The 14743-nt window shown below is 41.0% G+C and overlaps 1 protein-coding gene across 1 annotated transcript in view; it reads left to right on the forward strand.

Annotated features, from left to right (window-relative positions):
- The window catches only part of CAP2 (cyclase associated actin cytoskeleton regulatory protein 2), a 95494-nt gene that overhangs the window by 23769 nt on the left and 56982 nt on the right, over positions 1-14743 (forward strand). Inside the window, exon 3 of the mRNA XM_074987651.1 lies at positions 2760-2860. Within this exon, the coding sequence (XP_074843752.1) occupies positions 2760-2860 (101 nt within the window). The remainder of the gene's footprint in view (positions 1-2759; positions 2861-14743) is intronic.

A 14743-nucleotide genomic window follows, 5' to 3' on the forward strand; every position in this document is an offset into this window, starting at 1 on the left:
TCTTGTAGGAAGGGTGTTTTTATTTCTTTTAAAATAGAAACAAACATGTAGAAGGGTATGTGTTCTTCCATAGTAAAGACCCAAGTGATTTACCATTGCTTAATTCAGAATATAAGTGCGATCACTTGGGCCTAAATGTATCCTGTGTTCCATCTTAGTTAATATTTTTATCATGTATGACTTGAGGGAGGAGAGTACACATTTTGGTCCTTAAGATCATGATGGGAGACTTGCAGGCAAAACATGCAGTTTCTGAATTACAGAGAAGTCCACTGTGGGAACTCCAGGATATAAAGCAGCTGTACTTCTTAAAAATAGTTGTAGCTATATTCTGGGTTTCTACAGTTAGTTCAGTTTATGGACTGCTGTTTGAGTCTCTGCTCTAAAATACAAGCTTAAAATGAATGTCTTTGAGACTGGCATGAATTTTTACAAAGAATATTAATGGACTTTGGAAAACATTTTCTTCAGCACCATAAAAAACTTCTTGCAGTAGGTACCACAAGAGACTTACACATAAACATTCCACATGGATGAAAGCCCAGAAATTCCTTAGAATTAAAGGTGAGAGAAAAGTAAGTGACATAAAGAGAACAGGACAGCCTAGGCATCCCATCAGGCAGCTTAAACACAATGAGCTGAACACAGGCACTTCCAAGTCTGCATTATCAAAGCTAACATTTTCTGTCAAAGGGCCAAAATGCTGTTCGTGCAAAAAAGAGCTTTCAGAGTTATTAATCAGAGCTCTGCAGCAGTGTAGTGCAAACTAGTTAGGAGCATTGGGCAAAGCCTGCTGTCCTTTCAGTGTATGCTTTGAGCTTTACCAACTAGAGGGGAAATGCAGGGGGAAAGGAAGGAGAGAATTTTGACCCTCATTCTTCAAAGCACTTGCGTGGCTTAAATTTATGCATGTGCTGGATCAGGGCTATAGAGAGAATGTGAGGGCATATCAGAAAGCAAAAAAGGGACTAGAAATAATCCAAGAAAGCCTTCTCTCTCCTGCTTATATGTTATGTAAGGCTATTCAGAAAGCCAGTTTGTTGTAAGAAAGTCGTTGTTACCACGGTTTTCCAATAGTCCAGACAATTGATGTCTGGTTTAAATGAAGTCCACTGTATCAGGAGACAGTCATATAGTCTATATGAAAAATTGTGCTTGTACTCATCAGCTTGATATGTTGAAGATCACATAGTCTTGGAGATTAATGATTTAAGAAAGTTATTTTTCCAGTGACTGAATGAGCTCTTATTGTAAATGGAATTTGCAGTTTTGCAAACTTGAACAATGAAAGAAGGAGATTACAATGTTGTGCTTCGGTATACGGATCAGTAAGGAATGGGTTTCCTTGTATCATAAAATTGCATTGTTGCCATATTGAAGTCTCATAAGAAATTGGCTTACTTTTTTTTTTTTTAATGTCTGCAAACAGTTTATGGAAGGCTTCAGGAATATATTATGGAACATATGGGCCGTGTCTACACTATCCAAAAACTTTGAAATGGCCATGCAAATGGCCATTTCGAAGTTTACTAATGAAGCGCTGAAATACATATTCAGCGCCTCATTAGCATGCGGGTGGCCGCGGCACTTCGAAATTGACGCGGCTTGCTGCCGCACGGCTCATCCAGACGGGGCTCCTTTTCAAAAGGACCCCGCCTACTTTGAAGTCCCCTTATTCCTATGAGCAGATGCCGCGGCTGCCCGCATGCTAATGAGGCGCTGAATATGTATTGCAGCGCTTTATTAGTAAACTTCGAAATGGCCATTTGCATGGCAATTTCAAAGTTTTTGGATGGCGTAGCCATGTAGTAATAATTCAATACACATTCTTTTAGGAGGATGAAACTTGTTTATGTATATCAATAGCATTATGTTAATGAAAAGGTCTAAAATGTGCTTGTTGGGCCATTCTTATTTTGTAGTATTGAAGCAAATTTACTTTAGCGTAGAAGAGCAAGCCATATAGCTGAGTTATTTCAAAATAAGAGTCATTATTTCTAAATAACTTTGCTGTCGTCTGCACTATTTGAAATAGTATGTGTGTTATTTCTAAATTGGTAAACCTCATTGCAGGAGGAATAGTGCTTATTTCAAAATAACTGTGCTAAATTATGGCCGTATCTACACTTGGCCAAAATTTCAAGAGGGCCACTCTAATGGCCAAATCAGAGAATACCAATGAGTTACTGAAATGAATATTCATTGCCTCATTAGCATGTTGTCATCCAGCTCATTTCAATCGTGTGTGGCTCATCTACATGGGGCCCTTTTCGAAAGGATCCCGCAAACGTCAGTTGATGGGAATAAGGGGATTTTGACATGTGCGGGGTCCCTTTTGAAAAGGGCTCCATGTAGGTGAGAGCCGCGCGTGATAGAAACGCAGCATTTTTGAAGTGCCGCAGCCGGCAGCGTGCTAGTGAGGCACTGAATATTCATTTCAGCGCCTCATTAGTATTCTCCAATTTGGTCATTAGCATGGCCCTTTCGAAGTTTTGGCCAAGTGTAGATACGGCCTATAACTTTACCCTCACTTATTTCAAAGTAAGCACTATTCCTTGTCTTATCAACCCCTATTTAAAAATATTATGTGGAAATAGGTGCTATTTTGAAATAAGCATTATGTGTGTAGAGTATATATTTCAAAATATATATTCAAAATTTCCATTTCTGCAGTGTTCTTTTCTCTCTTGCAGCAAAGGACAGTATTTTAAATAACTAACTTTATGAACCAATTGTAATGAAATGCCTTTCTCCCAAAGGTGTAGCCCCGTACATTGAAGCATTTGATAGACTGTTAAATGGAAGTGTGGCTGAGTTTCTCGGGAATAGCAAGATCCTTGAAGGTGATGTGAAGACACATGTGAGTATTTTCCCATTCCTCCCAAGATAATTGTAGTTGTCTCAAAATATACAAACCCTCCTCTTCCAGCCTTGATTGTGGAAGGCAAGGAAATTCTCATTGATGTTGCTTTAATTGGTAGTCATAGTAGTAGTAGAAATACCCAGAGGTCTTAGTCAGCTAGAACTGCATTGTGGTAATGGTTGTTCAAACACAAAATATAATATAGTCCCTGTCCCAAAGACAGTCTGAGGCTATGTCTACACTATGTGATAAAGTCAATTTTAAGTCAGTTAGCTCGATTTTTACAACGTCAGTGTTTTCACTGTGAATGCCGTTACGTCGATTTTTAGGAAACACTAAGGTTGATATTCATACACCGACCTTGCAAGTCAGCATAGTGCCAAGTTCGAATTTAAAACGTTGGTTTGATGCTAATCTTGAAACGGCATTTATTTACATCAACTTTGTTAACCTCCAGAACTATCCCATATGTATTCCACAATGCCCCATAGTTGCCCACTCTGGTCACCTCCATCTCTGCTGCACTTCAGGTGTGCAGGAGGTAGGTAACAAGCAGCCTGCATTTGAATTTGGCACCAGGAAGCTTGGGAAATTGAAGTGGGCACCTGGGCCCATTTTGAATTCATTTCTTTATTATCAGTGTGGCATTTGCATCTAGCCATGGAAAAAATAGCCCCAGCATTCTTCCGTGCACAGGATATAGCAGGAGAGGCCAAGATTTTTTTTAAGTACTGGCACCAACCCATGGCCCCATGTGGTGGCTAGGCTGTGGGAGGTCATGCTTGTATGAGGGGCCGAGAAACTTGTTTTCTGCCGTTCACATTTGTACAGGGGCAGCCCCCCATCTCCTCCACAGGTGTCATGCAGGTGGGGTGTATCCCCTGCCCAGCCACATCACCTGGCTAGCCCCCAACCCAATAAAAGCACATGCCTGCAGTGCAGTACAGACCATGCTGCCAGACAGCACCATGTCCTGGCTTGTGCACAGTGAAAGCACCAAAAGTTGGAAAGATTTTCGAGGGCTGGCTGTCATCAGAGAAGTCTCCCTCCCGTGGCAAAGATCTCAGTGGCTGGCTGTCACTGGGGAATGTCTCCCCAACCCACTGCCCTGTGACAAAGATTTCAGGGGCTGACTGTTGCTGGGAGGGAAATCGCCCCTCCTCCCCGTGGCAAAGATTCCATGGGCTGGCTATCACCGGGGGAAGGCAGGGAGACTGGGTTACTCCTCGTAGGTCCCACACTTGGGGGTGAAGGGGGCTTGGTCTTTGCTATGTTTTTGGTGGGGCAGCATGCACCGGGGGGGCTGGCAGAAAGCCCCTGAAAGGACCCTTTTAACTGGCCCTTCAAGTACATCCTTCACCCCTCATTGTATTTGGGGGGCTGGATATCACACGCTGTAATTTGTTCCCCTAATATTTTCAGAGATTGTTTATGGCGATCTGAGGTTTCAAGGTGGGGCAAAGTAGCTGAGGGACTACTTGACCTGACACAGTCACCTGGGTGATCCCAGGGCACCGAGTCATTCTGGCATGTAGATATGACAGTCCCCTGTATGGTGTACTAGTTGGCTTATCACATAAGTCACACCTTTCTGACCAGGCCGGGGTGGTTTCAAGGTGGGTGCTATGTAGCTGAGGGAACCAGCTGAGATGGCACAGGCACCTGGGTGATCCCAAGGCACAGAATCACTTTCACATGTAGGTCTGACAGTCCCCTGCCTGGCACTCTAGTTGGCTGATCAGGAAGAACTTGTACCGAAAGGCAACAGTTACATTGACCGGAACTGCTGGCAGCAGTATGCAAATGGACAGTCTCAAAAATGTAAGTATCTGCTTATTTGCATATTCACTTGCCAGCAGAGGCCACTGCTGGCAAAAAAAAAAAAAAAAAAAAAGCAGTGTAAACGTGGTTCTGCCAGCAAAACACCCTCTTTGTGGGCAGCCTCTTATAACCGATTTTTTTCCAGGCATAAGAGGCTGCCAACAAAGGGGGTGTTTTGCTGGCAGAATCACATTTTCGCTGCTTTTTTTTCAGCTGGCAGCAGCCTCCGTTAGCGAGTACATATGGAAATGAGTATCCATTGCATTTTTGACACCATGCGTTTCCATATTGCTGCCAGTGGGTCAGCAGGTCAGTGTAACCATAGCAAAGAGAATAAAGCGAAGGTCTTCTTTCAATGGGAGGAATGCAGCTGAGCAACCAGTTTACCTTGTTCAGTCACCTTCTGAAGCCCGCCTATTTGGTTGTTTTCACCCTCTTTCTTTTACTTTCCTTCTGGAAAAAATGGCTGTTTGCTTTCCCCAGGAGGAGAATGAGGGAAATGCAATGCAGGAAGATGACATCACACACCCAGAACCACTTGCAGGGCATTTTTTTCCCTTACTACATCAGCAAAAAAACCCAGATTGCTTCAGGGCTGAGGGAACTGTGGGCTGGGTTCCCACAAGGTGCTGCTGCAATAGTCGATGTTTGGTGATTTTGTGTGGCAGCACTAACTCGACTTTGTGGACAGATGAGGATACTCAAATTTGAATTTATAAAACCCCAAGTTACAAAATCAAATTTAATAAAATTGAATTTATCTTGTAGTATAGACATAGCCTAAGGCACTAATGCAGAAAAAACAACAATTTTATTCATGTGCTGTAGCATACACAGTCCGAATAGCCCCATTCTTGCATACAGTTCAAGAATTTGCAGGACTGGGACCTAATTAAAGATGAAGGTGCAACAAATAAATAAAAATCAATATGAAAGGAGGATCCAGCAACAGTAAGATCACTTGAGTACATGGTTCCAAATCTTAATTATTTGAAATCCTAATTACCTAGATAAAATCTATGTGCCCCATGCTGTTTGGATAAGTGGGGGTATGCTGTATTTCTCTAGCAGTGGAACAAAGGATGGATTCATCTGACGAGAGCCTACAACGTCATGCCTGTCCCGATAATGTCATAAAGCTACATACAAATGGGGTGGAGTGGGATGGAGGGGCTTATCACTCAAAAGCTGTGTCTACACGTGCACGCTACTTCGAAGTAGCGGCACTAACTTCGAAATAGCGCCCGTCGCGGCTACACGCGTCGGGCGCTATTTCGAAGTTAACTTTGACGTTAGGCGGCGAGACGTCAAAGTCGCTAACCTCATGAGGGGATCGGAATAGCGCCCTACTTCGACGTTCAACGTCGAAGTAGGGACCGTGTAGACGATCCGCGTCCCGCAACGTCAAAATTGCCGGGTCCTCCATGGCGGCCATCAGCTCGGGGGTTGAGAGATGCTCTCTCTCCAGCCCCTGCGGGGCTCTATGGTCACCGTGGGCAGCAGCCCTTAGCCCAGGGCTTCTGGCTGCTGCTGCGGCAGCTGGGGATCCATGCTGCAGGCACAGGGTCTGCAACCAGTTGTCGGCTCTGTGTATCTTGTGTTGTTTAGTGCAACTGTGTCTGGGAGGGGCCCTTTAAGGGAGCGGCTTGCTGTTGAGTCCGCCCTGTGACCCTGTCTGCAGCTGTGCCTGGCACCCTTATTTCGATGTGTGCTACTTTGGCGTGTAGACATACCCTCGCAGCGCCTATTTCGATGTGGTGCCGTGCAACGTCGAAGTTGAACATCGACATTGCCAGCCCTGGAGGACGTGTAGACGTTATTCATCGAAATAGCCTATTTAAGCTATTTCGATGTTGGCTTCACGTGTAGACGTAGCCAAAGTCAGTTAGCCAGTCTGAGTTGGCAGTAAAAGAGTGTCAGGGATTTCCTCTCATGTCAGTAGAGCTGTTTGACCATGTCTTTCCCCATATAAATTAACCCTTGCCTACTTCATTGCTGTTGGTGCTATTTGACCCCACAAAACTTGCAGCAAGGATAGCATACAACTTTTCTACTGAGCTGGGAAAGATAGGGTGCATACTTTACCCTCACCATAATGGCTGAAAGGTTCACATTCAAAAAACTCTCACTTCCAGCTTGCTCAAGGAGCAAGAGTTCTGAGATTGCTCTCTACTGGGTCTATTGTGTGTTTTATATGTTATTGTCCAATAGGGTTACCCAATAGTGCTTGTGTTGGGGGGGTCTAGCATATTGAAATGTGTCAGGAGATCAAGTGGATTCATAGTCTGATTCCCTTTAGAAATTGCTCAAAATTTTCCTCTTTGTAAAAGCCTTCCCATCAGAAGAAAAACAAAGCAAAAAATGTGGTGGACTCCTACATCCTTTAGTACTATAAATTATAAAATCAATTATAAACGATGCCCTGCAAGAAATCTGTCCTCAGAAATGGAGAAATGCCTGAGATACTGTGAAGTATCACATCCCAACAAAGAAATAAAACAGTGACATGGACTAATTTACATAAGGAATCCCAAGCCCCCTCCATGGTAATGAGTAGACTGCAAATCAAGCCACAAAACTCTGCTAATTAAGTAAATCCTCTCTAATCTGGCCACCATTTGACATATACAATTTAGTCCACTTGAAAGAATACTTAAATGAAAAGATTTAATCTTCTTGAATGTGGGGGAAGTGCTGGCATATTGTGAGTGCTACTGGAGAATAAACTCGGTAATAATGAGCATTTGCTCAGATCTACAGAACTTATTAGTAATTTTCCATTGTATAAAGAAAATGGTGGTTCTGTTTGTAACCTATTAAAATATTCTGAGATTTTAGTCTTTGAATGTATGTGAAATGCAGAGTGTAGTTGCCTTCTGTCTCTACTTGTGGTTGCAACAACATCTGTGCTTTACCTTTAACAAGGAGTGTTTTTCTTCTGGGTGTCTTGTAGACCATGTACCCTAAGCATTATGCTTGCAGCTGCTGTCTCTATCACATAATGTGCTGAAGGCAAGGATATATTTTGTTTCCAAAAACACCTGTTGCTTAGAAAATCTCACATACCTGATTGATCAGGATGGTAATATGAGAGAGAGAACTCATAGGGGATGTTATATTATGCTAAAGAAATAAGGGATTTAATGCAATGCATTTCACATTGATTGCTGTAAGAATGGTATGGTTTCTGTTTCTGATGAAAGGAAGAATACAGCTACATGTAATGTCTGCTGCAGTGTCCCACTCCTATTTTTTTTTCTTAGCTTTCTGTAGGCTGAATAGCCTTTGGAAAGAGAACAAAATACAAAAGAGAACTGATAAGTAGTTTTCATAAGCTCTGGTGAACATGACAGTGTAGTGGATTTCAGAAAGATTAGCTCACTAAAGAAGAGTTCGGCCCAATCAAATTGGTAGTAAGAAGCTTTTGAATTTAAATGCTACCATGTCAAACAATGTTTATTTTGGGAGGTCAACTGCATTAAAATAGGTAACCACATTAAAATCAAAAGCAAGGATTTTTGCATGGCCTGTTGAAAGCAAACTATACTAAACATTTAGGGCCAGGTCTTTGATCTTGCTGTGCTCCAATGGTGGTGCAAATTGGCCACAAAACCAGTGTAACTATCTGTCCTGGGGCTGCTTCTACACTCACCCCTCCTGTCAGATGGGGCATGGTAATGAAGCAGTTCAAAGCTGGCTAATGAGGTGCTGACATGCATATTCAGTGCCTCATTAGCATAACAGCAGCTGTGCAAATTTCAAACTGCATTCTTTGAAATGCAGACTGGCACTGTAGATGTGTGCCGCTTCGAAATAAGCACCCCACTTTGACATTCCCTTACTCCCCTAAAGCTGCCCACATCTAAACTGCCAGTCTGCGTCTCTCCATTATGTTAATGAGGTGCTGAATATGCATGTCAGTGCCTCATTAACCTACTTTGAACTGCCTCATTACCATGCCCCTCCTAGGGTAGAAGCAACCTGGGTATTCCCCAGGTGGTGTATAGCTGAGGAAGCCAACTCTACTACATGCCTCTCGTAACTCCAGACATAGTGAGGTTACGCTTACTTGCTTTGTGCTGCTCATAGTTTTCACAGAAGGCACTAATGCGTCTTGCTTTAAAGCAGTTAATAATGACAAGACATCTCTGCTGCTACCTTGATCTGTCGTGGGTTGTTGCTTCCCAGTTTCTGGGATCAACCTGATACACTTGAACATTTAACTTTAGTGTGTATTTATATCCTTTCTGTTAGTCACCATGGCCACATGTACACTAGCAAGTTCTTTCAGAAAAACACACAAAGCATCCACACACAAAATGCACTTTTTTGATCCAAAATCAAAAGAATGTGGCTCTTGCTCCTTCATCAGGAAGAGCATCTCCTTTCAAAAAAAAATGCACGTGTAGATGCTCCGCGGGCCCTTTTGTCGAAAGAGCAGTCCTCCTGATGCTGGATTTTTTGATCCTTGGCCTATTCTTTTGAAAGAGTGGGGGCTGCGTGGATGCTCTCTCTGAAAAGAGTGGGTCAGGTTTTCAAATCACTAATAATAATTTGACTCAGGAAAGGTAACTTTGTTTTTCTTCCTGTCAGTAACTACTATAAACAAAATAGGTAATAATCTACATGTGTTCATAGCATACAATTTATTGAAAGATATAACACTCCCTATGTTCAATTCATCAGCCGTTTACAGGGAGAGGGGTAGGGGTAGACAATGGACTTCCATGGTGATGACCTTTCAACAGGATCCCCTTTCTTTGATGAACAGAAAACACTGTTACAATTTATATTGTTTAATTTAACCATGCACTGTCAAGCCCATTATTTTGCTGATTCCTTGTTAACAAGGCAATGTGCTTACAGGGCAGCGAAATGCACACGTGTATTCTCATGTTGATCTTACTTTGCCCACAGGCTGTGTGGTTTCAGGCATTGTGCTAAAAGTTGAATCAGGGCTGAAAATAGAGAATGATGTCAATATGCCAATGGGAACCATGCAGCAGGGCTGTCTCTGCAGTTCTGTGATAAGTATTTTCAGCTGTTGAAAGCAAATACGAGAAAGAACAGTTTTCAGGGTAGGGAGATAATAGAGCAAAAGGAAAAATAATGATGTGAAAATATTTTTAAAATATCCAAAATACTTTCATAAAATAAAGAGAAAATTAAATAAAAAGTCTTAATATGATGTTTGAAAAATATTAAAAAATACAAAGATTTCTAAAGTTAAGATAGCTTTAGTAAGTCTAACTTAACTATATTGCATATCCTATACCAGTACTATAAAATATTACATGCTATAAATTATATATAGCCCAGGCTTACAGGAAACACAAGACTATTCTCTGATCATTGTCTTGCATACTGTTATATTAAGTTCCTTTTTCAGAAGTAAAGAAGAAAGTGCCACTGCAGTTACAAATCATCCTTGAGTACTGCTAATGGCCTTCACTAGCACATCTAACACATCAACAAGTTTATACGTCATATTGCCCACATCAAATACAGGAATAATACATGCAACAAATAGAACATGCCCACTCAGGTGATTGCAAACTCTCTAATGACCAATTATATACCACATTTTGCATAAAGCATATTCCAGTTAGCATATTCGTATTCAAAATATATTTCCATAAAAATGATGGCAGTGCAATGTCACAGTATTACTATTTATTCATCTCAGGGCTGCAATTCTTCTGAGCTCAGTTTTTCACTTTGAGAATAATATACCCCTTAGTGTTTATTTTTAGAGCTTTTCTGCTGATGTTAAACAGTGGTTCCCCTCTCTCATGCTTGATTAGAGTTATTTGGCCTTACAGGCTCTGAATAATAAAAAAGCTTGGTTTTTTTTTGTTTTTTTTTTCCCCCCTCCAAATCTCATTCTCTCCAGGAAGCACAAGCCCTCACTGTCCTGCATAACTGCCCCTACCACTTTTCTTTTCTTTCATATTTTTAGTTAGTGGCTGCAACTATTTGAGCTGCATAGAAATGCTGGGTCTGGAAATGAGTGTTATTCATTGCAGTCAGCAGAAATGCAAACAATGAGTTCTGAATATGGCTCTTCAGTCAGTTTCTAGTAAAAATGCTCAGTTAATGAGCACTAACAAGGTACAAAAGAAGCTGATGTTCTGTTTGAATGTTTTAAATAAGATAGGACTGGTCTTGTGGGGTGGGAGAGCAACTGGTGTTCTAAATTTGCATTTGCCTGTTATTATGTAGATTGAAGTATATTATTGGTGTGTCCAGTTTCATGAATACCAAAGAGTTAAGGAAAATAGTGAGGAAAATAGAAAGGAACATAAACACTCCCAAATTAAGTGTCATAATGTAGTAAGAAAAGCCAAAAAAGATTTTGAGGAACAGCTAGCCAAAAATTCAAAAAATGATAATAAAATGTTTTTTAAATACATTAGAAGCAGGAAGCCCGCTAAAAAAGCAGTGGGGCCCTTGGACGATAAAGATATAAAAGGAGCGATCAAGGAAGACAGTGCCATTGCGGAGCGATTAAATGATTTCTTTGCTTCAGTCTTCACGGCTGAGGATGTTACAGAGGTTCCTAAATCTGAGCCAGCCTTTTTAGGTGACAAATCTGAGGAACTCACTCAGATTGAAGTGACATTAGAGGAGGTTCTGGAGTTAATTGATAAGCTGAATAGTAACAAGTCTCCAGGACCAGACGGCATTCACCCAAGGGTTCTGAAAGAACTCAAATGTGAAATTGCGGAGTTATTAACAGTGGTTTGTAACCTATCATTTAAATCCACTTTGGTACCAAATGACTGGAAGACGGCCAATATAACGCCAATATTTAAAAAAGGCTCTAGAGGAGACCCTGGCAATTATAGACTGATAAGTTTAACATCAGTACCAGGCAAATTAGTAGAAACACTAGTAAAGAATAAAATTGCAAGGCACGTAGAAGAGCACGAATTGTTGGGCAAAAGTCAGCATGGTTTCTGCACAGGGAAGTCGCGTCTAACTAATCTGTTAGAATTCTTTGAAGAGGTTAATAAACAGGTGGACAAGGGGCACCGAGTGGACATAATATACCTAGATTTCCAGAAAGCCTTTGACACGGTCCCACACCAAAGGCTTTTATGTAAATTAGGTGGTCATGGGATAGGAGGAAAGATCCTTTCATGGATCGGGAATTGGTTAAAAGACAGAAAACAAAGGGTGGGAATAAATGGTAAATTTTCACAATGGAGGAGGGTAACTAGTGGTGTTCCCCAGGGGTCAGTCCTGGGACCGATCCTGTTCAACTTGTTCATCAATGATCTAGAAAATGAGGTAAGCAGTGAGGTGGCAAAGTTTGCAGATGACACCAAGTTGTTCAGGACAGTCAAAACCAAAAGGGATTGTGAAGAACTACAAAAAGATCTCAGCAAACTGAGTGATTGGGCAGCAAAATGGCAAATGAAATTTAATGTGGGTAAGTGTAAGGTAATGCATGTTGGAAAAAATAACCCAAATTACACGTACTACATGATGGGGTCAAATTTAGCTACGACAGATCAGGAAAGGGATCTTGGAGTTATAGTGGATAGTTCTCTGAAGACATCCACGCAGTGTGCAGCGGCAGTTAGTAAGGCAAATAGGATGTTAGGAATTATTAAAAAAGGGATCGATAATAAGACAAAAGATATCATACTTCCCCTATATAAAACTATGGTACGCCCACATCTTGAGTACTGCGTGCAGATGTGGTCTCCTCACCTCAAAAAAGATATATTGGCATTAGAAAAGGTTCAGAAAAGGGCGACTAAGATGATTAGGGGCTTGGAACGGGTCCCATATGGGGAGAGGCTAGAGAGACTGGGACTTTTCAGTTTGGAAAAGAGGCGATTGAAGGGTGATATGATAGAGGTATATAAAATCATGAATGGTGTGGAGAAAGTGAATATAGAAAAATTATTTACCTTTTCCCATAATACAAGAACTAGGGGACACCAAATGAAATTGATGGGTAGTAGGTTCAAAACTAATAAAAGGAAATTTTTCTTCACACAGCGCACAGTCAACCTGTGGAACTCCTTGCCCGAGGAGGCTGTGAAGGCCAGGACTCTATTAGGGTTTAAAAAAGAGCTTGATAAATTTTTGCAGGTTAGGTCCATAAATGGCTATTAGCCAGGGATAAAGTATGGTGCCCTAGCCTTCAGAACAAAGGCAGGAGATGGATGGCAGGAGATAAATCACTTGATCATTGTCTTCTGTTCTCCTTCTCTGGGGCACCTGGCATTGGCCACCGTCGGCAGATGGGATGCTGGGCTCGATGGACCTTTGGTCTGACCCAGTATGGCCATTCTTATGTTCTTATGTTCTTAATTTAGGTAGAACAGTCCTGTTGCTAACTTCTGTTACCACATGACATCTATAAAATAAACTATATTCCTTTATAATCAATTTGAACTACACACACACACACGCACTGAGTAATGCAGGGATTTAGTTATTTGTTTATTTTATTTGCAAATTTAATTTCACGTTTCTCCCCAACTCTTGGAGGTGCACTGAAATAGATTGATGTAGGATTTTTAAGTCAGTAGTTAAGGCTGAAATCTTTTTATAGCCTCCTCTTTAATGAATAACCTCAGGACAAATTCTGCTGTCAGTTATATCACTGTGAACCTGATATCAATCAGTTTAATTTAAGGTGTTACTTTTGGATTTATATCTGGTATTAATTAGGACAGATTTTAATCTCATGTTTTTTCTTACATCTGTTAAACAGAGACAAAGGGTGGCTGCAGAAACTGTATATTTAATATCTTCATCAGTGATACTAAAAATTAAATCAGAGCCAAAAAAATTCAAACTAAACCACAAATGCAAGTGTCTGCAAAACGTTTAATATTGTCTTTCAGAGAAACCAGTTGATTTCAGAAGTAAAGAAGAAAGTGCCACTGCAGTTACAAATCATCCCACATTTGCTTCCAAAACTCCTTGAAGCCTCTTCATGGGAGTGTTGATCATTGGCCTCATCTTTGAGGGTTATAGAGTTTGGTGAAATATAATTTATGTGCTATGGATGCTTATGGAAATCATTAAGAGGTTACTGATGCTGTAACAAGTAATCAAAATATATGTTCTAAATTCAGACTTGACTGTAGATTTAAGCTTTCAGTGTTAGAGACCTAGTAGAAGTTGATATTGCATGCTTTCCAAAAGGCTTTGAAATTTAGCAATAGGTATATTGTGATATCTGTCCTGTTTGTTAATATACTGCTAAATAACAAAAAGATATACGATTTCATTTTAGGGGTTTCTTGCAATAAGAACTAACTGCACTGATGTATCAAAACAATTGGAAAAGGGACTGATGATGGACATGGTTGGGTTAACAATCAGCAAAGTGTAACGATAGCTGGAATACTAAATATGAACAGGATTTTGAGATTTAATCACGTGGTCCCATTTATACATGGACAGAACTGGAAAAGGTGTAAGCAAAAGTTGTCAAACATATCCATAGCTGGAATATCGATGATGGTGACTTGGGGTAACCTGATAAGAAGCCAGGTCCGGCACCATCCTCTTGTGGAGAACTCTGTTCCTTCCAGCTTTGTTTCTAATCATCTGCATAAGTTTGTAATTATGCACAATGTACAATTATAAATAGGAACAATGATCTTCCAGGATTTGATTTAGTGCCCAGTAAGGCAGCACTAAATCAAATGCTCAGGGTGCTGTCATTGATCCTGGAACTCCTCAAAGTCATGAGAAGTCAGGGATGTCGACAGGACACTTTCTTGTCAACCTTTTATCTTTGGGGACGGAGCAGAAAATGAGTGCAAGGTACGTTGACTCCATATACACAACTGGAGTTATGTATCTTACATCGATTTTTGTCCCCTAGTGTAGACCTGGCCTTGGAGAGGGTAAATATCACTTCCCTGTTCACTTTCTCCACACCATTCATGATTTTATAGGTGCTGCCACATCACCCCCAAGGTCGTCTCTGTTCAAAGCTGAACGCTCCTGATCATCTTAATCTCTCTTTAGGGGAAATCTGTTCCATATCCCTAATCATTTTCTTGCCTTTCTCCATACAGTAAT

The sequence above is a fragment of the Carettochelys insculpta genome, chromosome 2 (assembly GCF_033958435.1).
Source record: "Carettochelys insculpta isolate YL-2023 chromosome 2, ASM3395843v1, whole genome shotgun sequence".
In the NCBI taxonomy this organism is placed as follows: domain Eukaryota; kingdom Metazoa; phylum Chordata; order Testudines; family Carettochelyidae; genus Carettochelys; species Carettochelys insculpta.